The 27,271-nt window shown below is 43.8% G+C and overlaps 3 protein-coding genes across 5 annotated transcripts in view; 2 read left to right on the plus strand and 1 right to left on the minus strand.

The window, feature by feature from the left end:
- Window positions 1-7,661, plus strand: part of nlrx1 (NLR family member X1) — a 19,809-nt gene extending 12,148 nt beyond the window's left edge. For both annotated transcript variants that reach the window (XM_056610572.1, XM_056610573.1), the window contains 4 exons: window positions 773-1,024; window positions 1,653-1,863; window positions 3,266-6,107; window positions 7,273-7,661. In XM_056610572.1, coding sequence (XP_056466547.1) covers window positions 773-1,024; window positions 1,653-1,863; window positions 3,266-3,415 — 613 coding nt within the window. In that variant the 3' untranslated portion in view covers window positions 3,416-6,107; window positions 7,273-7,661. The remainder of the gene's footprint in view (window positions 1-772; window positions 1,025-1,652; window positions 1,864-3,265; window positions 6,108-7,272) is intronic.
- nherf4a (NHERF family PDZ scaffold protein 4a) lies at window positions 6,345-16,331 on the plus strand. Of its 2 annotated transcripts, XM_056610575.1 has the most exons (10): window positions 6,345-7,300; window positions 7,693-7,754; window positions 8,210-8,421; window positions 11,362-11,433; window positions 11,539-11,674; window positions 12,075-12,211; window positions 12,599-12,821; window positions 13,210-13,406; window positions 13,693-13,875; window positions 15,020-16,331. In XM_056610575.1, the coding sequence occupies exons 1-10, from the start codon at window positions 7,287-7,289 to the stop codon at window positions 15,311-15,313; spliced, it is 1,530 nt and encodes a 509-aa protein (XP_056466550.1). In that variant the 5' UTR covers window positions 6,345-7,286; the 3' UTR covers window positions 15,314-16,331. The 2 variants fall into 2 exon arrangements, with proteins under 2 accessions (XP_056466550.1, XP_056466551.1); XM_056610576.1 differs by lacking the exons at window positions 6,345-7,300; window positions 7,693-7,754; window positions 8,210-8,421 and having other exon boundaries at window positions 10,429-11,433; window positions 11,528-11,674.
- A 601-nt stretch (window positions 16,332-16,932) lies between these two features.
- Window positions 16,933-17,967, minus strand: LOC130405663 (trace amine-associated receptor 13c-like). The gene has a single exon (XM_056610836.1). The coding sequence runs from the start codon at window positions 17,965-17,967 to the stop codon at window positions 16,933-16,935; it is 1,035 nt and encodes a 344-aa protein (XP_056466811.1).
- Between the last annotated feature and the right edge of the window lie 9,304 nt (window positions 17,968-27,271).

The following is a 27,271-nucleotide window of genomic DNA, read 5'->3' on the forward strand; positions in this document are numbered from 1 at the left end:
CGGTTTGGTTGAATGGGAGGATAAACCTGATTGCCCTGAAGCACTACTGATTAAGAGGTTCAGCACTGGAAAGCCACTGCCAGGTGTTAAATGTGAGCCCGTAAATGTAACATTAGCTGTGTGACATTGCTAACATCCTTTTCACCTCTTGCTAATCTAAACTAAGCAGTTCACTCACTCTGAAATGTGTTCATACATGGGTGCTAAACTAAGAAGTTCCCTCGCAACAACATGTGTTCATACATGGGAAGGTGCATGAAAAAAGTAACTTAAACAGTAGGTAAATGTATCTGTTAATATTTGCCCATGAATGCTATTAATATAATGCATGTTGATTGCTTGCTTGGATTGCTAAACCAGAACATGATTCGTACACATCATTTGTGTCTTCACTTCATCCAACAGAGCGACCTGCAGGTTGGAATCTCCAGTTCTTTCATATTGGGAAAGTGTGTAGCAAATAATTAAAGGGAATAATTATTAAGAATTACAACCGTACATGCCTCTGTCAAGCATCATGTACGTGCAGTCCAAAAGAGTAACTTGCGCATGACTTCACTTGTGGTAAGAAAAACACCAGAGCTAGGGTGAACTGCATGTAGAATCACATGTAAGTTAGCAATTAGCATTAATAAAATGCAAATTACATTAAATCATTTTGAAACCTATTATCTGCCTCATTTACATTGATGACCTGGGGAGACCAACCTGATAGTGGCTCTTTAAGCCTCCCCACCTCACCCTCCTCCCCCCTCCCCACCTGTGGTCCCAGGCTGTGCGACAACCCCCTCCAGGAGTCCGGGGTGCGCACCCTGCTGGAGGCCCTGCCCCAGGACCAGTCCCTCAGGCATCTGTCCCTGATGCACACGGGGCTGGGGGACGCCGGCGCCCGGCAGCTGGCCTCCATACTGCACCACCACGCGCGGCTCCAGGAACTCAACGTGGCCTACAACAACATCGGGGACAGCGCCGCCCTGACCCTGGTGGACGCCTGCAGGGAGCACCCCAACATACACACCGTGCAGTAAGCCCCACCGCATAGGAGAACAAGCAGAAGTAGCAGAAGTAGCAGTAGTATCAGTAATAGCGTTAGTAGCAGAAGAAGCAGTAGTGTAATAGCAGAAGTAGCAGTAGTATCAGTAGTAGCAGTAATAGCATTAGTAGCAGTAGTAGCAGTATAAGCAGTAGCAGGGGCATGTGTTGGCGAAACCAAACATGTGTATCACCTTGTATGTGTCACAATTCCATTGAAGGTGATGAATCCCGATACTACCAAAGGAGAACCAAACCACAGCACCACTTGTAGATTGCCTCCCTCTATAGGCTAAACACATGCTATTGCATGCGCCACCTTTGATTGACTTATATGGGCCATTGGTGACCATTGACAATATAAGATGGATAATATTTGTTCATTTTCGACACTATTACCCCTACTATGAATAACAGTCACATATGTGTTGTTTGAAAGAGGACTTAATGTGAACTTAATGAACTTAATGTGGCAGTAAAATAGCATTTGTGTAATTCTGATGTCCCACATGTGTGTGTGAACCAGAGCGAGCGTGTCATGACACCGGTGTTTGTCCTACGATGACACCTCTGCGTAAAGGGTCTCACACTGCCTTATGTTGTGTTTGTCCTGTGGCCAGTCTGTACCTCAACCCCCTTAGCAACGTGGGGAAGCAGTCCCTGTACGTGCGCGGGGTGCCCACCGACCATGGGGGCACGGGCCGCCGCGTGCAGGTGCTGGCGTCCGTCACCGAGGGCTCAGACCTGTCCGAGTCCTGGCACCCCATCCTCAGCGTCATCACGGAGAACGCCTCCACCTGGGACCCTAAGCGCGTGCGCGAGCAGCTGGAGGTACGTTCTGTGTGTGTGTGTGTGTGTGTGTGTGTGTGTGTGTGTGTCTGTGTGTCTGTGTGCAGTGCGGAATAGGAATGTGCGGATCAGCCAGTCCTTCCTCATATAGGTATAGTCATGGGTACCCTGAGGTCTGTTTTACCTCAAATCCCTCTAATTTGTTTACAGAGCCAGTTTACCCAGCTTGATGGTGATTGAGATTAGAGCATATCATAATCATTGCTTCATACAGTTCATTTGTTTAGTTCCGTTTGTTTCTTCCACATAGAAGCACGGCGTTGATATGAGATTAGTCCAGTATTGAGCGAAAACTCTGTAGGCGTAGTCCGCTATAACGGCTGCAATGTGATCCTTTGGGGCAAAAGTTCCCATCAATGTACTTCCTCTAAAAGTGCTTGTTTTTTCCACTGCCGATTATAATCTACCATTATTGGTTATCAATAAAACGTACATAGACTCAGTCATGGAGAGTTGAGTGTTTGCAGGACCAGAACAGTTCGAAACGTGAGTGAGAGCTGGAGAGTGGAGAGTTAGTTTTGTTGGACTACAGAAGGCGCCGTTTAGTGCACTAGGGAAATATCCTTGTCTTCCCCTTGAGCGAGACTTGGTTTGACACAATGACAAACAGCCTGTATCAAGCAAAAAGGAATAAATATTTTTTATTTCTCTGTATGGATCCTTTCCATAATGATAGGATATAATAAGAGCCTGACAGTTGCAAAAACAAGCAACGGGTGCTATTGCTCCAAAAGATAACCTTTTTCACGGATTACAGCTGGAGAGTTCTGGCTCAATACTGGACCTATCTCAAAAGTGTTAGTCTGCATTAGTCCCTTACACCCAAAATGATTGGAAAATATGGTCTAGGTAGAAAAAAACCTTCAGTTTCCCTTAAGGTGCTTTCAGACAACATCACCGTGCCCTTGGGGGTTATTAAAATTAAGGTGATGTTTGTTTTTGACTAACAGGCGAATTGGTGTCTGACAATTTCAACAAAGATCCTAAAGTTCTGTGAAGGAGAAAGTCGTGCTGGTGGCGGGGAATGTAGTTTAGATCATTATAACCACAAACGTGAGGTCATGAAGATGAATCCAGGTCCAGTTGCTTAAATAGAGAATTTGTACACCATGCGTGTCTCCATTCTGCCTTGCTCATTGTATCTGATTCTAAAGTTGGGTGTTGGTGTCTTTTGAGGTGGTGTGCAACACCTTACACCTAACGGCCATCTTGGTTCCATGCAGAATTCTGCATTCAGTTCCTCTACCTCTACCAGGGTTTAGAACCAAGGTGGCCCCTAGGGCTCTAATATTACGAGTATAAAGACCTAGGTGGGAAGGGGCCGGGGGGCTGGGGGGACAGATATGTTATGTACTCAATGTGGCGGCCCTGTGGTCCCTCCCAGGTGTTCCTCAGGGACCTGGAGTGGGGCCGGCAGCAGCAGCCCAGCTGGTGGAAGAGGATGCACTTCCGCAAGGTGGAGAAAGGGGTGAGGCAGGTATTGCAAAGGATGGACAAAGATACCGCCCCTAAATCCCGAAGAAATGCCAAGTAAAATCAGCCTGGCAACACAAACGCTCAGGGAAGAGGATGGCTGCGTATGCCTGGCTTTTAGTCTCTGAAGGGACACCAAGGGAATCAAACCAAGAAGGACAACATTCAGGAAATGGCCACGAGGCTATTTGTGTAAAAACCTGTTTTCAATGCAGATACGCATGTTTCAAATGCAACTGGCTTATACCTTTTATATTATATTGACTATATTTACATGTTGTTGTGGCAGAAGACCCTGCCACAAGCCAGCCAACCGGCTTTGCCTTCCAAACCCAGTTTATTAGCGAGTCACAACGTGGTAAATGCAGAGGAGGTGTTTCCTTGACGTTTCAGAGCTCTCCCTAGAGCTTGTGTGGTGATGGCTGGTTGATCCTGTGTGGGCCCTGAGTGGCCCGATGCACCACAGGGGTTGCAGCCTTATGCAGCTCCAGAGTAATCAGCCTGACTGGAGCCAGATGAGGCTGCTTAAACCAGCCATCAACCACACATGCTCCACAACTCTGTTTTCAATTGATGGTAAGGTGTTTTTTAAATGTTTGGAGGCCAACGCAATCACAACAATCAGCTGCTTTGAGCTGTATCACTATAAAGGTATTTGCCTTTTTATAAGGTATGCCTTTTTATAAGGCCTTTACTGCTAGGTTTTAGAAATGTACAGAACCCTAAAATAATGAATGGTTACATCAAGTTTGCTATTTAACCCTGTAGCAATGAACGAGTCCTATTGTGGCATTTAAATATAAGTGCTTGCTGGTGAGTGCAAATATAACGGAGATGGAGATGGGGAGCAGTGTGATACACCTTCTTTAATAGCTAGCCTAGTATTTTTAAAAAACTAAATTTGTCAATCAAATGTTTTTCATCAATCAAGTTATTGTCATATCAGCATTGTTGTGCTTTTATTTCATTTAATCCACATCATAGACGTGAGGTCAAAACTCTACCGTCTTGCTTGAAATGGGAAAAAGGCTGAAATTAGATAATTTAACATTAGGTTTTGACTTTGGAATTAATAATCTTTATTTGAAATGTTTATTTTTGAACTGATCTCATAACTGAAGCTGGAACTGATGCACTTTTGCATGGTTTAACCAATTGTGTTGGACAAGATAAAGTCGTAAATTTAAACTTGAAGACTTAATTCAACAAAAAATGTTTTGATTAACCAAAATCTTAATTTGGTTAGTGTTTTGTGCAATTTGATTCAAACATGCTTGTTCCCTGTTCATGAAATACTTAATCGTTCAAGTTGGATTGAAAATAAAACAAAAAACATGAAGTGTGTGTGTGTGCGTGCGTGCGTACGTGCGTGCGTGCGTGCGTGCGTGTGTGCGCGCGTGTTGTGTCTTAGGAAGATTCAACATTAGCCTGTCTGCCTACTATAATATGTGTCACCTCAAGGCCGTGTTCTGTCAAATAACCCTGTAACCTGTGTCTGTTCCTGATAAGATGGAGACCTGACACAATTGCATGGCATAGTTCCTCCTTCTCTTATTAATGGCAGAGCTTAAAATGCATGTGGTGCAGTGTTACCAGGGGATGCTTTTCCCCAGGTTTTAACTTTGATTGTGTGGTAAGAGTTCCAGGAGTGGTGGCTGAGAAGGTAAAAAAAATAACAATGAATGATTGAACCATTAATTTGAAAACTACATACAAAATGTAGTTATTGTGGCCCATTTAACAGATTAGTCCGCAGCAGAACAGAAGTAGGTGTTAGTAGTGGTTCAAGTAAGAGTAAGCTTAACAATTGACAACAGGGTTATGTTAATAGTCATTCAAAGGCCAAAGTAAATGAAGCTATATCATGTTTATATATGTTATACAATGGTGAAGTCATGAATGATTAACTTAATAGTGAATCCTTGAATCCTCCGACTATAAACAGTAATAACTTCATCGTTATTCAGGCCACTATTTAGTTAATAGTAATAGTTAATTACCAAGTAATTAAGCAATAAAGTAAAGTAACAAATAATATTAGTAATAATAATAATAATACATTTTATTTGAGGGCGCCTTTCATGGCACTCAAGGACACCTTACAGGGCAGTGTTTAAAAATAAATAAAATCAACAATCATAAAAAACACAAGAACAAGATACATTGAAACAATTTACACAAGTGGGGTGAAATGGGTGGGAGACAATGAATTACATTGAAAATGTCAGTTTAAAAATATGTGTTTTTAGACGGGACTTAAAAGTTTAATTAAGTTTAATTAAGTTTTATTGTTTAACCTAACCAATTATTGGTTGGTGTGTCAGCCTCTACTCTAAAAGCATTAGAGTATTCCTAATGCTGTTCCATTGTACATAACAGTCCATATGCAGTGAGTAGAAAGGCTTTTTACACTTTTTCTTTGCCTGACTTTTTCGAATCTACAAGCACAATTAGCTGGTTTCTGCAAACTCCTCCTACAGCAACAAAGATGACAAAGGCTCTGAGTTGACACTGTGCTTGCCTGCTCCGCCACACTAAACTAGATTAAACATTAAGCTGGGGGGTGGGCCTAAGGAGAGCACAGGGCCAAATTCTCACCTGTTGACGACAGTCAGGTCTTTCTCTCTTTTATGTCCCTTCTTCACTGTGTACCTTGCACCTTCACACCGCCATAGCCTGTATAGCCCAGCCAGTGTGTGTGTTTGGATGAGGAGCTGGAACACCAACACACAACATGAAGTACAGCAACACAGGTCAGTTCTGCTCTCTTTTCACCACCACTATTTACAGCTGACACATCTATGCACACAATACTACTGGTTTATTCTAAGTTTTATCTGCATGCAGAAGTAAAGATATGCAATGGGCTACTGAAGCAGCTAAATATGGTGTGATGGCGCAGAGTGGAGAGTGTATTGCTTGTATTGTTGTTGTTCTGTTTTGGTGGGGGGGGGGGGGGGGTGAGGGGTATGGGTTGGAGGGAAAGGGAGTCTTTGCCATTGGTATATGCTTGTCTTGGAAATCTTCCGAAAGCTTTTAGTGAGCGCTGTTGTCGTGTATATAAAGCCCATGTGTGGTGGTAGCAAGGTGTAAACACAGCCCTGGGTTTTCCAGAGCGCCTCTCTTTCAGTATATCCAACACTCAGCTAGTGTTGTTATGTTTCACAAGTCAGCCGTGGGAAGCCTTAGAAGGTGACTCCAGCCACAACCATCTGCAGATATCCATAACAAGGTTATACAGCCATGATTCACTGCCAACCATCCTTTCTAGTCTGATACAGGAACTCACCCTTTACATGGGAGCAAGCTGAACGGCAGCATGAATGAATCATCAACCCCCGTCTTTTCCAGATTGTCTTCTAGATGTGTGTGTCAGGACAGAAGGGTGAATGAGTAAACTCATCTGGGAGATGGATCGACCTTCACTCCAACTCCTTGTTACAGAACACATTCCTTTGATGAGGAAGTGTGGGAGTTTAGGCAAAAGCGAAAGCAGTGAAATTATGTAATGTGTGCAACATTGACAAACGCTCAGACGTGCAGGCAGCTGTACGGTTTACTTAGGTGCAGTTGTTTATTCGGGTGACACTACCTTAGTAAGAGTATCATTCTGGATATGGTGCATCATATGCGTCGGGTTTAAATAAATGCAGTTAGCACCTGTTTTTGTGTTGTGATGCAAGTTACAACGTGGGTGTTTCGCCTCAAGTTATGCAGTGCTATTGAAGGACGTTTTAATGAAGAGATTAGTTTGGAAAGAGTGGTTTATTGTTTTTTCCAGCTCAGTTGTTTGTGGGGTATAGAGAGACTTTGTTCATTGATTTAACCTCAGGTAAAATACAGTAAGTGTCTGATCTTTTTGAGTGGGATCTTAGGATCTTAAGGATCTTAATGTGAAACATTTCTTCTCTCCCCCAGGTATTGAGGATGCGATGGAATATCCACGGTGAGTCCTACCTTCATCAACAACGATATAGCTCTTCATCATCATCATGGTCAACAACTCTTATTTTACCAAGAAATCTGAGAAAGAAAAAAACGTTATTAATAATGCATTTATAATATTGGCATATCGATGCACAGACCTCATGTGGGAACTGGGATTGTGATAAAAATAAATATATATGTATAGATATTAAAATGGACAAGTCAGACTGACGAACAACAAACAAACCATATGACAGGCAAGTCATAGCAGAGTAGGCAGCACAGTCTACAGTGGTACAAATCAATGCTTTTATTAGATATTCTTGGAATTATTCAATCTAATCTTTTCAACGCTTTCATTTCACACTAATGTTCAAATTCAAAAGAGATTTGTATCGTTCTCTTTCAAAGGTTTACCTTCAACCCAAAGGAAGGGATCGACAACCCGGCCCTGGTAATCTCTGACGACCCGGGTAAGGTCTAGAGGCCTAAGGTCCGCTGCCAACGCGTCATGCACGGTTCTTATCATAGGAAAATAATATTGGTCTCATTTATAAGACTTGGCTTTGGCATGAATCCCAACAAACCACATTCCAGGATACGGGGAACACAATTAATTCAAATTCCATACATTGGAATTCGATTGAAAGAGCGAGAAATAAATTATTGCCAGGAGAAGAAATAATTTGTAGTTAGAGGAAATACATGATCATAATAGTCATAATAACATCTGTACCAATTTAACACTACTGTAGTCTAGTTCAAAAAGGTATTCTAAAACATGACAGAACCTATTGAACTCAAGATGATAAAGTACAACGTTCCTTACCTGATCGAAATAGATATTGTTGTATTAACAATTGATTGTTCAGTATTGAACAGAACCACTGAAGGTCATACTCTTCTCTCTGTCCCCTCCTCCTCCCAGACCCCAACCCGTGCCCGGTGCCCCGGCTGTGCCAGCTGAAGCGTGCCGAGGGCCAGGGCTTTGGCTTCGTGCTCCGGGGGGTGCAGGGGAAGCGTGGGCACGTGATCAGGGAGGTAGAGCCCCACAGCCCGGCAGAGGTGGGGGGCCTCAGGGACGGCCAAAGGGTGCTGGAGGTCAACCAGGAATATGTGGATAACATGGAGTTCCCTGAGGTAGTTAGCCCTGTTCTGTCTCAGCCTCATCTCTCTGACACTATGGCAGTACGAGGGCTTCATTGGGTTCAGAACCACCACTTTGTCAGGAAGTGGTCTTGATTGACCACCAATCAAAGACCCTATGCCGGGAAAAGTTCTTCTAGATGAACAACATTAACAATGTGTTTGCAAGTAATAACAATAATAGCAATTACTCAGTGGTGTTCATTAAACCTGATTCCCCTGGAGCTAATTCTACATTCCTATGCCTGATTAACCCCCCCCCCCCCCCCCCCCCCCCCCCCCCCATGAAAAAAAATGAATTGAATTCCATAGATTTGATTTGCGGTATTCCCGCTTGCATTTTGGAGATGGCCACTTTTACCTACTATTCATTCAGATTCATAGCCTACATCCTGACTTTCAGGGCCTGGACAAGCTTCCACTGCATATACAGACCTACTTTATGGCCATTCCCAGTGTCTGTCTCATACGGTGTGGAATGAGAGCTTGTGAAGGCACTATTGCGCAAGTACGCCTGCGTGCTTGCGCAATAGCATACTGCCCGAGAATGCAGTATCGCTATCAAATCGGTCCCTGGGAAAAGTAACGTTGCGGCGCACCGAAAAGGAAACCGCTATAATGAAATAGCGGTAATATTTCCACATTAATTGATAAAATAACAGGGGATGGGAAGGGGGGATGGCTGTTTCAGAAGGGGGATGATTTTGATCATTTTAATTCCAAAGGGGGATGCCATCCCCCCTCAACTCGAGTGCTGGCCATTCCACCAGCCATTGCTATTTCACCCATTGTTGTTATTCTGATATTGAGACAAATCATGATCACTGTCCGATAGCATCCATTTTTTGAGTGTCAATGTCTACAAATGCAGTTAGAAGTAAGGGACAGTCGCTTCATTTTGTTTATATGCTACAGGCCGAAAGACTAAATTAATATGTAACTTACTTGCTCCTTTTAATAACATTGCTTGGGGAGTCCAATTCCTCCACTGAAAAGGGTGCAAAGTGCTTACAACTCTCTGCTAGTTAGCAATCTATCTATCCTCTACATCAGGGGTCTCAAACTCGCGGCCCGGGGGCCAATTGAGGCCCGCGGGATGATATTTTGTGTCCCCCTACTTGACATCAAAGTTTAGTGTTAGTGCGGCCCGCGCGTTGTTGTCAAACTGGAGTGGCTTGCCACACTTTTTTATGACTTGTGATAGGATGACCAGATGTCCCGGTTATGCCGGGATAGTCCCAATTTTGAGTTGCGTGTCCTGAGTCCCGACAAAAACCAAAGGACGCTAAAATGTCCCGGTTCCTACCAACCGCTACGAAATGTCCCCTGTTGTCAGCGATTACATAGCCAACGTGATCTAATTATAGCCCGATCATTAAGTTAGATTGGGTCAGTTGTGCTCCTTTTTTTTGTGGAATACTTGATGTGGCCCAGCCTGACCCAGACTCTACCTCCAGCGGCCCCCAGGTAAGTTGAGTTTGAGACCCCTGCTCTACATGTAGTTGTGTTGCGCGATCGCTGCTGAGGGAGGTAGCCTTATTTGATTGATTCGCTGAAATTGTCCAATCATGTGGTGATGACAAAAAAGAAAAGCGATACCATTGGCCTGGGGCGCACACTGGTGCGACCCGAGGGCGAGTTTTCTTGCGCCAATAAAAAGCTGTCTCTGCTTGATAGACAGCAAAAAGTTAGCGAGTTCAACGTGGCCGGCGCCCCTCACTTGGAGGAGGGCTTTATTTCGAATGACCAAAAACTAGCCCAGCCCAAATCCTTGACGTTCAGATGCATTTAAATGGTTGCTGGCAGTGACAAGAATCTCACACAATTAAACAAGGATAAACGCTATATATTTTTGTTGATTTATTTCGTATTGATAATAGCTGATTGATAGTTGGCAGATATATTCAAGTGAATATTTCACGGAGGGGCGGCACCCTAGCGCCCTCTATTGACCCACCGCCACTGGTGACAATGCTGACAGCCAACGAGAGTCTAGTCGAGTCTCTTCAAGACTCTGCACGGCTTAACATAGTCGCATGGTGACGATGCTCTAGATATCAGAGGTTCTGGACGGGTCACCTGGTGACGTAGTGCTCTAGATATCAGGGGTTCTGGACGGGTCACATTGTGACGTAGTGTTCTAGATATCAGAGGTTCTGGACGGGTCACATGGTAACATTTTGCTCTAGGTTTCAGACATTCAGGACAGGTCCCATAAGGATGTGGTGTAAATGAAAGAAAGAGGCTGAGACTATGATGGTGCCAGTGGTACCAGTGTGATGTTGTAGTAACCTTTACCTCCTGCTCTAGTTCAGCCTCACCGCTCTTACGCTATGGCGTCATACAGTGGTACCAGTGTGATGTTGTAGTAACCTGTACCTCCTGCTCTAGGTCAGCCTCGTCGGCCTGACAATAAGGCGTCAGACAGTTGTACCAGTGTGATGTTGTAGTAACCTGTAACTCCCGCTCTAGTTCAGCCTCGTCGCTCTGCCACTAAGGCGCCAGACAGTGGTACCAGTGCTTTTTGTAAGGCCTTTCATTCGCAATGATTTGCGAGTCACATGATTTCATTAACATGATGAAATGAGTGGTTCCATCCCTCACTCCATAATAGCCTACAGTGCCTCATACTGTGTCTGGAATGCACCAACAGCTGTTTTTAACATGATAAAAACGTTTTGGGGATTCAGAGATTAAAAATGGAAGTGGATCTAGTTAAGTTCATGTTCAATGTTACATTGCAGGTCAGGTTAACCACAACCACCTATGCAGTGTTTAAAGATTGGTAGAACAGGACTATATTGTGATTAGCTTAAATGTTAAGTGAGGGGCCAAAAATATATGATATAATAAATTAATAATAACATAATAATAAATTATATTAAAGAGCAACTTTTCCCTTTCTTTTGTGTATGTGTATGTGTGCGTGTGTAGCTTTTGAGGAAGATCCAGCGCTGTGGCCTCCGGGTCTTTCTCTTGGTGCTGAGAGAAGAGGAATACGAGCAGGTAATGTAGATGACACCTCTAGTCCATTTGCCGTGTACATAAGTCGTCAGTATACATACAGTATTCACACACTGATGGTATGTTGACGCTATAGGGTATTTGCAGGCTGTGTCTTGGTGTCTGGACCTGCAGGAGGTGGCAAGGTCTAACAGGGGCGACAACCATGACCACAAAGCCAGACTCTGCCACGTCACCCGGAACCCAGTGCAGGGCCTGGGCATCACCATCCGCCATGTGCAAGGTAGCGCATAAACATGCATTCACCCAGGTCATCCCTTGTTCAGCTATGACACCTCCATCCCAAGACATTCACATTTCTGTCTTTAAAAGGGCATTGAATTGCCAGTTATTCTTCAGTCATTTGTAGCAGAGGTCAGTCCAATATGATATGAGTACATTGTATTTTTTGTCATTTCATTACTTAAAAGTTTAAAACCCTTATTTGTAGTTAATAAATTGTGGATAAGAAATAAGTATAATCCATAAAGATGTTTAAATGCAGAGGGGAACCATGTAAGCCAGGTTTTGGAAACTTCCCCTACGTAGAAACCACTATGAATCCTATCTCTGAAACAATATCCAAATGCAATTTTTGTATGTCTAGACTAGAGGGTGAAGGTAACCTATTGTATTTTATCCAGGTCAGAAGGGCATGTACTACCTGAGCACATTAACAGCCGGTCCTGCAGAGAGAGCCGGCGTCCGCAACGGAGACAAACTGATCTGGGTCAACGGCGTCACAGTCGCAAACCTCACATTCTCAGCACTCAACAAAATAGTATGTATCTACCGCTCTCATCACATACACACACAGACATCACAAAGATATCATGTCCCGCCCCTGTTGGTTACTGTTGCTGTGCCATATACAACCGGCAAGTCAATATGGTCTTTTCAACGATATGACTAATGGATATTCCAAATGAAATAATACAAATAGCAATTTATGGAAGCGTCAATTCGTATGAACAAATATCTGCTCCTTAATTATCTGTATCTGTATTTGGTTTAATGTGTTGGATGGATATCTACTAAATTGTAAATTGTAATAAAACAGAAGCCCGTAATGTAGACACTTAAAGCACTTAAAGATGTTAACATAACATGACCGTGAATATTTTTGGAAATCCCCCATGACTCTCTGTGGTTCCTCCTTCTATCTCAGTTTAAGAGGAGTAGCATCCATGTGACCTTGCTGGTCATAGACAGAGAGAGTGAGTCCGTCTGCATCAAGCGGCGGATCCCTGTGGTGGCGGACTTGGCAGAGTGCCTCAGCCTGGCCCACAGGCCCAAGACTATGGACCTGGTCCAGGGGCCGGATGGATACGGGTTCCTGCTGCGACAGGAGAAGCTGAGAGTCTCGGGACGCATTGGTATACCAGAGAGAGGTGGCCTGTGCCTTTCCTACTGCACTCACCACCGATTGAACATTTTAGATTTTCACCATGGAACAAATCTACTTTATTCTGTTCATATCTTAATCTTACAGAGACTTTGATTAAAGAAGAGCCTTCAGAATTGCCTACTGCCTACCATACTTTAGTTGATAAGTTTGCTTGCAAGTATTGACAACGTTAAAATAACTATTTTGCGTGGTTGCAATTGTTTCAAATGGCTGGAATCGTAAAAAATATTGTCATGTAATACAATATGCTTAACAATAAAAAAAAATTGAAACTAAAGTTCACTCTACATAGAAAAAATAAGCAAAAAGAAGAATAAAGAAAAAGGGAAACTAAACAGGGTATTGCCCCTCCATCCTGCCTTGTGCCCCAGTGCACCTGCTGCGAGAGGTGGAGGCAGGGAGCCCGGCGGAGCAGGCGGGCGTGGAGGACGGGGACCTGGTGCTAGCCATCAACGGGGAGGCCGTGGAGACTGCGGCGCATGAGCTCATCGTCCACAAGATCCGGGAGAGCGGTCAGAGTGTCAGCCTCACCACAATCACCTTAAAGGGGCGGGACTACTATCGCCAGGTAAGATCAGAGGAGTGACCTGCTCCTTGTGACTATGAGGTCATTGAAATGTGATCAACAAAGCAAAAGTATGTGGTACAGAAACTACCTGCCATCCTAAGGTCTTCCATTATAGGCTACTATTCCCCCAATCCAATATATTCAACTGGGGCATTTTCTCATTTGTTGGAAAGTTATTGATTTGTCTCCTTTTTATTGGGAAAACGTGATGAATGCACCTGCACCTAGGCCAACTAGTTTATGTCTATTAAAATACGATGTGGTCATACTCTTTCCATCATGACAGTTGGACCTATCCCCCCTGCTGTTCTATGATGAGGACATAAAAGAGGCCCAGAACGGACCTGACGACAGGGGCAACCAACTCTACCCCACGGGCCCCAGGCTGTGTGTTCTGGACAGAGAGGCCGTCGGATTCGGGTTCAACCTGTGTTGTGCCCCGGATAAGCCGGGGACTTTTATTGGCCAGGTATTCAACGTTTGGTTTTTACAATGCTGCTCTCAAACATTAGTGCCTGTCCTGACTTCACTCTACCGGTCTGTTAAGAGGTGGAGTAGCATTGGTTAAAAATAGCACTGTGCTAATTTAGTTTCAATACGGCTGGCCAATGTGGGCTCAGTGTTATCGTAAAACCATAAAAAGTGGTAAAATAACCTACATCATATTATATTGTACCACATTCAATTGTAATTTAAGGAAACGGTTTTGTGTCATAATCCATGGTATATTATCCATTCAGTCAGTTTGTTTTTAATTCAGAAAATTAACAATTTAACACAGGACACAGACAAGGCAAGGTTCCATTGCCTTATAAAATCAAAATACATAAATATTTAAATAAATGTAAATAGATGGAAATAATGAATTATTACGGTGCAACATGTTAGATTTGGCAGAAATAGTCCTCCACACTTCAAACAAATAGGGGCTGCAAGTATTCTAACCAGTTTGAACATGAATCAACAAAAACAAATAATAGCTCATTAACACGGTCAGTACATAACAGTCTAGAAATGTTGCATTGAGTTCAGCATCAAACCTAGTTATTTTATTCATCAAGAGCTTACTCAAGCAATCGTAAGCAACGCCAATGTTAAGTCTTAATTTCCAATGTTCTATTTCTATCAATAATTTTCTTAGATATTATGGACAAAAGGTTAGGATCAGACCTCTGGGCAACTACTCTCATCCTCTCAAGTTTCACTGACGGCAGACTGGACGCTGCAGTGGCAGTGACATCTCGAGGATTAAAGTTGAATTACAAGACGATGCGTCTGGTGCTAGCGGGGCCAGCTGCTAACTTATATATATCTCTGCAACACACGTCTTTGACGTACCATGAAAATGTTATTTCTTCAAATCTGTTAATATTATAGTTCATTTTTGGATGCTTTAAACTTCTAATGTTAGTTTAAATGATCGATTATACTATTAAATCAAATTAAAATACAAGAAAATTCTCAACAGAAAATAACAAACAGAAAAAAGACTCAAACGTATACAATAAATAACACAACGACCCATTTTGTGTCTCATGCCAAACCACTCATTCAATACCATTGGCTTCACCTTTATATCCTGAGTTCCTTTCCTGCTTCCTCGTGATACCCAGGTGGCATCGGGGGGCTCTGGCCAGAGGGCTGGTCTTCTGCGGGGTGACGCCATTGTGGAGGTGGATGGGCAGAATGTGGAGGACAGGTCTTTGGAGGAGGTGGGGGCATTGGTCAAAGCTGGCTTGACAACGCTCAAGCTCCTGGTGAGGGAGAGGACGGAGGGTGAACACCTCGGGAGGAACGGACCCCAGGAGACACAGGTTGGGCATATGTACACACATTCACCCACACCCACACATAAACACGAAAAGAATATGCCTGGGCCAAGGGGTTCTCCTTGTGGGCCCTGTTGAAAGCATTGCAGATTCCTGACACTGCAGTAATGTCTGTGTTACAGTTTTCCTTGCTTCCTCTCTTTACGTCTGGCCTCTAAAAGTCAGATGAAACCACTTTTCCTGCATGCTACTACACATCTATCGTGGGAAGATATATTTTCTGTATTTATTTTTTATGTCTGAAATGGATAAAGTGAAAAAATGCTGTTTTAGGTTTTTACATGAATCTGTATGTGTATTTTACAGACTGCAGTTTCATCTTCTGCATTGTAGGTTTCCGTGAAGGCAACCGATGCTTTTTTGTGAGACGAGACATGACGTGACATGACGTGACCCCGACGATCATCCAATCCAACAGCACATAGACACATTGAAAACCTACAGACTTTCTGTCTTTTGAAAATTATATTTATATGTGATGCTACTGATGGTGATTTGAGGTCATGATCAGACTCAGAGGGATTGTGCAAATGATTTAAATATGTATGGGTTAGAATTTTTAGGGCAGATTTTTTTTACGTTTGTTTTCTATAAAACAGGATATATACATTTCATGTTGTATTATTGTATATAATAATATTATTTCTTTAAATTATTACTATCAAATGTAGCAGAGGCAAACTTAGCTTTGAACCAAACAAAAAAATTGCCAAAACTTAACTCACAAACCTACCTATTTCCATTTATATAGTCGCTTCCTTATGCTCAACCTAAACCTAAAGTTTAGGTTGAAACTTCTAAGAAATTTCTTATATTGTGCGACACACTTAAAATGTGAAAGAGGCTTTCGTCTGCCATCCAAGCTGGCTGTGATGTCATTTTGTCATCTGTTTTCTTTGTATTTTACATGTTTTTGTAATAGATTGTGGTCCATGTATGTAGTTGATTGTTAAAAACTGTAATTGTATGTGTATTCCGGACTGAAACCATTTTTATATCCAGTATTATAATGTCTACACTCTAGCTTCTCATTATTATAAGGCACACTCTTTATAATGTCGTTGTGCAATGCAAATTAAAGATTATTTTCATGAGAAAAACGTATTTTATTTCTCAGTGTTTTCATTTGTTTATTCCCAAAATGTTTAACATCTGCAAAATGCATTTATTTCCATTCTCCCGACACTTGCTCTGAATCTTTGCCTCATGACAGAAGTGTTATTTAAATAGCATTCCCTTGAGACAATATGGGACATATGTTTAGGCCTAACTAATCTTATCTAATAGTAAGGGTTATAGGGAATAATCGATGTGTTGAATATAATATCTGAGTGAATAGAAGCAGTCCCTTCCTAAGAACGGACAAAAATATTTCAGTCCCATTTCAGTACATTACGCAGTGTAAAAAAAAGAAAGAAAAAATATAGACAAAATAGAGAAAATACAGCATGCAAGGATATGGCCTTACATCCTCATGAACTTCTTGACTGTCTTGAAATGATATCATAGCATGGTTTGATTAACTAGTAGGAGCAGAAATATTGATCAATACATTACGATTGTTAATAGATATATATACTGGTTGACAAGCATCGCACCGGAACAACCTGAACCGAGCAATATACATGGATAATAAAAAGGAAATAATAAATATACAATGTATAATTCAGCAGAGAGATTAACAAAAACCCTAACATTCAATTCATAGTCACATTAATTGACGAGGAGTCACTGGCGAATATTTTCAGGGTGAAAATAAGGCGAGAGGTTTTCCTGAACCAGGGATAATTGAGGGAATAAATAACAGGGTTTAGGATTGAGTTGAAGTAACCCAGCCAAGAAAACACCTCGAAAACAGCCGCAGGCGTGCTGAAACCTGTGTAGGCATCGGCGATCGAGTTCAGGAAGAATGGCACCCAGCAAAAGACGAACGCTCCGACCACAATACCCAGAGTCTTGGCCGCTTTGTGCTCTGAACGCTTGGTCTGCCCGCTTGCAATTTTACCATTCAACGTCCCGCCGTGACCCCCCATGTCGTCAATCTTCCTTGCGTGCTCTCTGGCCACGAGGAAAATCTTTGCGTACAAGCCCACCATGACGGTGCATGGGAAGAAGAATGCAATGATGGTGTCCAGTGTCCCCCACAGCTTGTTAAACAGCAGGTTACAGCTGCCCAGGCAGTATATGGATGCCAGGTAATCTTCCAGACCTCGGATGTTTGCCTTGGAGTATATCAGGCAGTAGGAGTAGAGGGCGGCCAGGGCCCAGCTGGCAGACACCATGAGCCAGGCCACGGTCATGGTGATGTTGCGGGAGTAGTGCAGGGGCTTGCACACGGCCTCGTGGCGGTCGACCGCGATGCAGATGAGGTGGAAGATGGAGACGGAGGTGAGGAACATGTCGAAGGCGGAGTGGAGAAGGCAGAAGGTGTCCCCGTAGAACCAGCATCCCTGGACGGCGCGCACTGTGCTTAACGGCATCACGGTCACCCCCAGCAGCAGGTCGGCCAGAGCCAAGGAGAGCACCAGCACGTTGGTGGGGCTGTGCAGCTGCTTGAAATGAGCAATGGACACGATGACCACAGCGTTTCCAACCACCGTGACCAGCATGCCCATCACAAACAGCGTGTACAGAGCGACCTGGGCCCCCATATGGAACACGGCCCTAGGGCACGAGGTATTGGAGCCCGGGTAGCATAGCTGCTGCTCGATCTGATAGATTCTATCAATCATTATTAACATACACAGACACAGACACACTCATTCCAGCTCAGCATGGAATCTGGGCGGGGCAGCGTGTCTAAGCCTCACAGAGCATGATATATATACTTCTCTCAGAACACTAGTGAACCAATCAGGTAAAAACATTAAAGACATTACCACAACAAACTTCCATTGGGGAAATGTTTTAATGCCTACTCCTGTCACCGTTGTTTTAAAATAAAATAACACAATGTCCCCTGAAATACGTTTATTTATTGCATTTAATGTCTTTTCAACATATAATCTACTTATAAAGTCCAAAGTTGTACTTTGTTTAATTTTTGACCAAGATGAGCAGAATAAATTGAAAAGCAGAAAAAAAAAAACATATTCATGCACACACATTGCCTCTCAAGCAATGGCTTCCAATGATCAGTCCCCTCACCCTAGGTTTGTTAATATCAGACCTAAATCCTATGATGTTACTGCCCATGATGTCAATGTTGTCAAAGCAATAATAATCATGTATACCGATTATCTATTGGAAGATGCTTGGTAAATGTTGCAAGGTTCACATGATCCCAAATGAAAACAAAATAGTTTGCCACCATTGAGTGTCTCACAATAAAACATTTATAATTATTATTAATAATATTTTACACACAAACCTGAAGGCCCAAAGATTCGGAATTAAGGGATTACTATCGCCAGGTGAGATCAGAGGAGTGACCTGCTCCTTGTGACTAAGAGGTCATTGAGATGTGATCAACAAAGCAAGCGTGTGTGGTATAGAATCTCCAGAGACACAAAGTGCCCCGAATAAGCCGGGGACTTTTATTGGCCAGGTATTCAACGTTTGGTTTTTACAATGCTGCTCTCAAACATCAGTGCCTCTCCTGACTTCACTCTACCGGACTGTTAAGAGGTGGAGTAGCATTGTTTAAAAATAGCACTGTGCTAGTTTAGGTGTAATACGGCTGGCCAATGTGGCCTCAATGTTACCGTAAAACGATAAAAAGCAGTAAAAGTAACCTAGCCTACATCATATTATATTGTATCAAATTAATTTGTAATTTAAGGAAACTGTCTTTTTGGACAAAAACAATGCAAGGTTTGCACTGCCTAACAAAACCAAAATATATAACGATGTAAATACATTGAAATAGAAAAAATAATACATAATTATGGTGCAATGCGTTAGATATGGCCAAATTATTCCTCCAAGCTTCAAACAAATAGGTGGCAGCACAAGAAAGGTATCCAACCCTATTGTATTCTAACCGGTCTGAACCGCAAATCAACCAAATAATAACTTATTAACACGGTCAGTACAATTATGCAATTAGCTACCATCATAAGCTATCGCTACATTGCCAACCGCAGCATTGACTTTTCTTTCAGAGTTCAGCGTCAAATTTAGTTATTTTACTCACAAACAGCTTACTCAAGCTATGGAAAGGAACTCCAATGTTATGCCTTAATTTCCAATGTTCATTTTCTATCATTTATTTTCTGTGACATTATGGACAAGAGGTTAGAATAAGCCCTCTGGGCAGCTACTCTCATCCTCTCACGTTTGACTTCGGGCAGACTGGACGCTGCAGTGGTATGGAGGTAGATTTGTGTCTTTATTATGCAATCAAACTGAATAGGTTTGAGAGCAAAACTTTCCACACTGCAATCAAAAAATAGATTTGAGAGCAAAACCATCGACACTGCAATCTAAAAATGTTTTATCCTCATCCTCATCCTCATCCTCATCCGCTTATCTGGGGTCGGGTCACGGGGGGAGCACCTCAAGCAGGGGGCCCCAGACTTCCCTTTCCCGGGCCACATTGACCAGCTCTGACGGGGGGATCCCGAGGCGTTCCCAGGCCAGTGTTGAGATATAATCTCTCCACCTAGTCCTGGGTCTTCCCCGAGGTCTCCTCCCCACTGGACGTGCCTGAAACACCTCCCAAGGAAGGCGCCCAGTGGGCATCCTTACCAGATGCCCGAACCACCTCAGCTGACTCCTTTCTAAGTAAAGGAGCAGCGGCTCTAATCCGAGTTCCTCACGGATGGCTGAGCTTCTCACCCTATCCCTAAGGGAGACGCCAGCCACCCTTCTGAGAAAACTCATCTCGGCCGCTTGTACCCGCGATCTCGTCCTTTCGGTCATCACCCAGCCCTCATGACCATAGGTGAGGATAGGAACGAAGATCGACCGGTAGATCGAGAGCTTTGCCTTGCTGCTCAGCTCTCTTTTCGTTGCAACGGTGCGGTAAAGCGAACGCAATACCGCCCCCGCTGCTCCGATTCTCCGGCCAATCTCACGCTCCATAGTACCCTCACTCGCGAACAAGACCCCGAGGTACTTGAACTCCTTCACTTGGGCTAAGGACTCATTTCCTACCCGGAGTAAGCAATCCACCGGTTTCCTGCTAAGAGTCATGGCCTCAGATTTAGCGGTGCTGATCCTCATCCCAGCTGCTTCACACTCGGCCGCCAGCCGATCCAGTGAGTGCTGAAGGTCACAGGCCGATGATCCAATGAGGACCACATCATCTGCAAAAAGCAGTGACGAGATCCTCAGACCACCGAACTGCAACCCCTCCCCACCACGACTACGCCTCGATATCCTGTCCATGTATATCACAAACAGGATTGGTGACAAGGCGCAGCCCTGGCGGAGACCAGCACCCACTGAGAACGAAACTGACTGGCTGCCGAGAACACGAACACAGCTCTCGCTTTGGGAGTACAAAGATTGGATGGCCCTGAGGATAGACCCCCTTACCCCATACTCCCGCAGCACCTCCCACAGTTTCTCCCGGGGGACCCGGTCATACGCCTTCTCCAGATCCACAAAACACATGTAGACCGGATGGGCATACTCCCAGGCCCCCTCCAGGATCCTTGCGAGAGTGAAGAGCTGGTCCGTAGTTCCACGTCCGGGGCGAAAACCGCATTGTTCCTCTTCAATCTGAGGTTCGACGATCGGCCGAACCCTCCTTTCCAGCACCTTGGAGTAGACTTTACCAGGGAGGCTGAGAAGTGTGATACCCCGGTAATTGGCACACACTCTCTGATCCCCCTTTTTGAACCACCACCCCGGTTTGCCACTCCTTTGGCACTGTACCCGACTCCCACGCGATGTTGAATAGGCGTGTCAACCATGACAGCCCCTCAACACCCAGAGCCTTTAGCATTTCTGGCTGGACCTCATCAATCCCTGGGGCTTTGCCACTGCGGAGATGTTTGACTACCTCAGTGACCTCCACCAGGGAAATTGACGACGAAACACCATCAACCTCGAGCTCTGCCTCCAACATAGAGGGCGTGTTATTCGGATTCAGGAGTTCCTCAAAGTGTTCCTTCCAACGTCCGACGACCTCCTCAGTTGAGGTCAACAGAGTCCCATCCTTACTGTACACAGCTTGTACACAGCCTCTCCGAACTTCTCCCACACCCGCTGCTTAGCCTCCGACACGGCAGCCGCTGCAACCCTTCGAGCCTGTCGGTACCCTGCAACCGAGTCAGGAGTCCTCCAGGATATCATATCCCGGAAGGCCTCCTTCTTCAGTCGGACGGCTTCCCTGACCACCGGTGTCCACCACGGTGTCCGAGGGTTACCGCCCCTTGAGGAGCCTAAGACCCTGAGGCCACAGCTAGCCACCGCAGCTTCAGCAATGGAGGCTTTGAACACCGCCCACTCCGGCTCAATGCCCCCAACCTCCACAGGAATGCCAGAAAAGCTCCGCCGGAGGTGTCAGTTGAAGATACCTAGGACGGGGGCCTCCTCCAGAAGTTCCCAGTTCACCCGCACTACTCGTTTGGGCTTACCAGGTCTATCCGGAAATGTCCCCCATTCCCTGATCCAACTCACAACCAGATGGTGGTCGGTTGACAGTTCCGCCCCTCTATTTACCCGAGTGTCCAAAACATGCAGCCTCAGATCAGATGACACGATCACGAAATCGATCATCGATCTTCGGCCTAGGGTACTCTGGTACCAGGTACACTTATGAGCACCCTTATTTTCGAACATGGTGTTTGTTATGGATAATCCATGACTAGCACAGAAGTCCAATAACAATGACCGCTCGGGTTTAGATCAGGGAGGCCGTTCCTCCCCACCACGCCTCTCCAGGTGTCTCCATCGTTGCCCACGTGGGCGTTGAAGTCTCCCAGCAGAACTACGGAGTCCCCTACTGGAGCCCCATACAGGACTCCATTCAGGGTCTCCAAGAAGGCCGAGTACTCTGAGCTGCTGTTTGGTGCATACGCACAAACAACAGTCAGAGTTTTCCCCCCTACAACCCTTAGGCGCAGGGAGGCGACCCTCTCGTCTACCGGGGTAAACTCCAACACCGCGGCGCTCAGCTGGGGATTTATGAGTATCCCCACACCCGCCCGGCGCCTCACGCCCTCGGCAACTCCGGAGAAGAATAGAGTCCAACCCTTATCCAGGAGTACGGTACCAGAGCTGAGACTGTGCGTGGAGGTAAGCCCCACCAGATCTAACTGATAGCGCTCCACCTCCCTCACAAGCTCCGGTTCCTTTCCCCACAGCGAGGTGACGTTCCACGTCCCCAGAGCCAGCTTCTGCCGCCCGGGTCTGGTCCGGGCCTGGCTCCAGACGGGGGCCCCGGGCTTCCTCCGGGCCGGGTCACATCTCCTCTTTTTCCGTTATTCATTGGAGTTTTTTGAACCATTCTTAGTCTGGCCCCTCACCTGAGACCACTCTGCCATGAGAGACCCTACCAGGAGCACAAGGCTCCAGACAACACAGCTCTCAGGTTCACAGGGACACGCAAACCTCTCCACCACGATAAGGTGACGGTTCCAGGAGAGGTAAAAATGTTTTATTGCAAGTAAAATAAATGTGATCAAAAAAATATTAATGGGAATCCAAAAGTTTTGCTTGCAAATCCAAAAGTTTGTTTGCGAATCCAAAAGTTTTGCTTGCGAATCCAAAAGCTTTGCTTGTGAATCCAAAAGCTTTCCTTGCTGTTGAGCTGAATCTCGTTGGCGGGACCCACGCCGAAAGATGTAAGACACGTCTCTATTTGCCACTTTCGCTCTGACATAATAATGTGTATTTTTTAACCCATTACAACATGCACAGATCATTAAACAAAAAAATCGACATGCACCAGTTCAAACATAACATTCTTTCTATTACTATGACGAAAGACATACCTGCGCATTGATTTTCTGTCCTCCCAGCTCCTGAGTCCCGCTCTGTCTCATCATGGACTTCAAAACTCCCTCTCTCGTTACTAACTGTGGATGTTGCCAAGCTGTAACTCTGATCGAGACTGGCCAATAGAGACGTGTCTTACATCTTTCGGCGTAGGTCCCGCCCACAAGATTCAGCTCAACAGCAAGCAAAGCTTTTGGATTCGCAAGCAAAGCTTTTAGTATTTTCTGACCAATACTAACAGTATACTGGATGGCATTCTGAAAGACGTGGAAGACCTCAAAGTCAGCCTTCAATACACACAGAAGGATTTGGATCAATTTAAGGAGTCATGCAACTCCCCTTGAACGGCAAGACTTTTGAAGGTGATATCCATAAACTAGCTGAGTCTCTAATCTCAATGGATTACAAATCAGATTACCATGAAGGCCAGTCTAGACGCAATAATCTGTTAATTGATGGACTTCTGGAATCAGAGAATGAAGAATGGCCAGCTACTGAACAGAAGGTACTGAAATTATTTGGTGAAAAACTGGATTTGGACCCAACCAAAATAGTAATAGAAAGGGCCCACCGCACTGAAAAAGTGACTAACAACGTCCAATCAGACAACGGGAATGGATCAAGTGCACTTGGGAGGAGACTTGACAAGCCAAGGCCCATTGTTGTAAAATTCCTCAGGTTCAAAGATAGAGAAAGCGTCATGTGGAATGCCAAGGTGAGGGGTTCCAAAATATTCATAAATGAAGACTACCTTGAGGCGGTGAGAAGGAAGAGAAGGGAGCTGATACCTAAGATGCTGGAGGATAGAAAGAATGGGGACTATGCTGTTCTAAGATACAACAAGCTCATCACTCACCCTGGTCATCAACAAGAGAGACGAATACAGTAGTCAAATTTGAACAAGAACAACAAGACCATTTCTTTATGTCTTGGCTTAATCAAAAAATGTCAGTAATTGAAAATAAAATGATGAACATGTATGCAACTTGCTTGTTCTGACTGCTGATATGAGTACACTACCAACTAAAGGCCTGTTAATGGCTCATCTGAATGTCTGTAGTCCGAGAAACAAAATACATGAAATTAGTTGTTGAGTACAGTTACATAATATACAAGTTCTAAGTATATCAGAAACTCAACTGAATCCCTCATTTGAAAATTAAGAGGTTTCATTAAAAAGGTACAGTATCTTCAGACAGGATAAAAATAGAAATGGTGGGGGTGTAGCAGTCTACATCCAAAGCCATATTCCTGCAGTATATAGAGCTGACCTGTCGTGTAGCAATATTGAGGCTATATGGCAGGGGTCGGCAACTAAGTTTGTAATCGGGCCAATTTTTTTCCGAGCCAGTAGGTGGCGGGCCTGAACATTATCAAAGCCTAGTTCAAGGAATTGATTCATGAAAGTGCATCTGGAACTGCAACGCAGGCCCGTCAGCTGGCTTAGTCATATGCACTATGCCTAAGCACTAGATGACTCTTCAAAGACCTACATATAAACAAGTGTATGCCCTAAATGTTATGCCTGATCACGTTATAAACAGCAAACGCGATTGTGATTATTGCATTAAAAAAGAAAAATAAGTTATTTCATAATGTAGCCGAGCGGGGGACATCCCGTTGGTATTTGAATGACTTTTTTTGCTGATCTCGTTCCCCAATAACTCTTAGTCCTAACCCTACATATGAAGATAAAGTGAATAAGTTGTGCAGTTGTCAGCCTGGTTCTCCAGCGGAGTCTGCCAGGTAAAAGGGTCTGTAGAAAGGGTCTCATTGTATGCAAAGGCCACGCGTAAAGCCGCTCCTCTTTTCCTGTCGGCATATTTGGCAGTGCATATGCCGTCTTATGCACGCCTTTTTCGCTGCACGGTCTGCGCGTTTACACTGCCCGAGGTAAATTGCAAGCTTGGGCTAGCACCCCAATTAACCCTCCCGGACCCTGAACAAATTGGCGGTTTATTGGGATTCATTCTGATGTAAATGTAATCTACGAGAGAGACGTAGAGGAACAGTCCTTGCGAGGCATTTGTCGGGATAAAAAACAAGTGGTCAGCAAAATAAAGAATATGTTGGCGTTTTTGCACTTGGAAATAGTTAATCGCATTCGTAGCCTGCACTCAGACGTGAACTCATTCTTTCATGCGGGTGTCTTCATTCATAAAAAAATAAAAAAATTCAGGAATATATGCTAATTATTCAAAAGAGGTCTAGACTCCGTGCGCAGCCCCGCCTTCTCCAGGGAACCAAGAAAGCCCCCTGTGAAGAACAAGGGATTTTACCCCTCAGTTTTACACAGGAAACTTGAGATAAAACTGTGAAATCGCCGGGCGTGCCAAGCCTCGTCCGCGAACCGGCTTTGCAGTGTAGAAAGGCCTTATGCTGGAGAGAGGGCAGTAGTGCGCACCTAAAAAAGTTGTAAAATGTTGTATATAGGCCTATAGAGGGGGGTTCCGTTTCATTTAATATTGCATAGTTTCCAATAACTCCCACTCAACCCCTCGCAGCTTACGAGTGACGAGTGTGTCTCTAACCTTCCGGGAGTAGTAGCAGGGTTTGATACATTTAAATTCCAGAAAGGTCGTGAAAGAAAAAAAAAGTTCATAGTATCTGGCCCTTTGCATTTAAGCTAACAGATATAGATAAACGATATTGGTAAAATAAATAAATAATAATGATATAAATTCAGAATAATCGGGCAGGCCAGATATTATGTCTTGCAGGCCAGTTATGGCCCGCGGGCCGCCAGTTGGCGACCCCTGCTATATGGATACAAGTTCTCCTGCCACATCTAAAACCTTCTGATGAAAAGAGAGAATTATATTTATTTGGTGATCTGAACATTGGATACCATGTGCCCAATTAAATCTAAGCTATGCTCAATGACTCAGTCCTGTAACTTGACTCAAGTCATGTCTCTTCCAACAAGAATATTCACAAACGAGCTTGGCAAGACCTCAAAAACATATATTGACTATATTTATACAAATAATCCTGTGCATTGCTGTAAAGCAGTATCACTATCTGTTGGATTTAGTGATAACAACTTGGTAGTTACTCCTAGAAAATCTAAAATCCCCAAGTGGGGGGGAATAAGATAATCTATAAGAGATCATACAAGAATTTCAATAAAGAAATATTTCTGAAGGAGATGGAAAAAGAACAATCGTCCTGTGTTTGCGATGATAATGATCCTGAAGCTGCACTTAGATTGTTTATGAATTATTTTATGAAAATTGTGAATGGTCATGCAGAAAATGTACTGCTAAAGCAAAAAAAGCCCTATGGATTGACATTGAGCTGAAAGATTTGATGACCCTAAGGGACAATGCCAAGAAAATGGCTAATAATCTGTGTTGCCCGTTAGCCAGACAAGAATACTGTAAATTAAGGAATCATATGACAAAATGAAATGCAATTATAAAGGAATATTAAAAACAAAAGATTAGCGACTTTAAAAAATGACTGTGGACCACAATGAATGATATAATGGGAAGAAAATCTAAAATGTAAATTTCATTTATGTATTCTGATGGAGCATTCGGTTGATAACGGTTGATAAAATCCATCATAACATGCAATCAAGTGATGGGGTAAAATCAAATAGATTAATTGAAGAGGTCATAATGAAAAATGTTACAGTTAATTTGAGTTTCATCTCATCAGCATTGAATAGGTTAAGGGAATGTTAATGTCACTACCTGACAATAACTGCTCTGGCTCTTATAATCTTGACAGTAAATTGTTGAAATTAGCTTCCAGCCATGTAGCGACTCCTATAGCGCATATATTCAACGACTGTCTAATCCAAGGTGTGGATCCAGCTTGTTGGAAGGAAGCTACAATTATTCCACATATAAAATATAATAATTGTGCTTTTAATGGTCCCAGTAGTCGGCCTATAAGTATTTTACCAGTATTGAGCAAATTAATTGTTAAAATTGTCTTTAAACGAATTCAGGATTATTTCTTCGGTAATAAATGAACATCTAACTCACCGCATGCATTATAGAGAAGGATATTCCACTTGCACTGCACATGCAGAAATGACTGATGACTGGATGACTAACATTGACAGTCCGAAATTAGTGGGGGCAGTTATGCTTGATTTTAGTGCAGCATTCGATTGAATTGACCATTAGCTGCTAT

Source organism: Gadus chalcogrammus, chromosome 16, assembly GCF_026213295.1.
Source record: "Gadus chalcogrammus isolate NIFS_2021 chromosome 16, NIFS_Gcha_1.0, whole genome shotgun sequence".
NCBI classification, from domain to species: Eukaryota; Metazoa; Chordata; class Actinopteri; order Gadiformes; family Gadidae; genus Gadus; species Gadus chalcogrammus.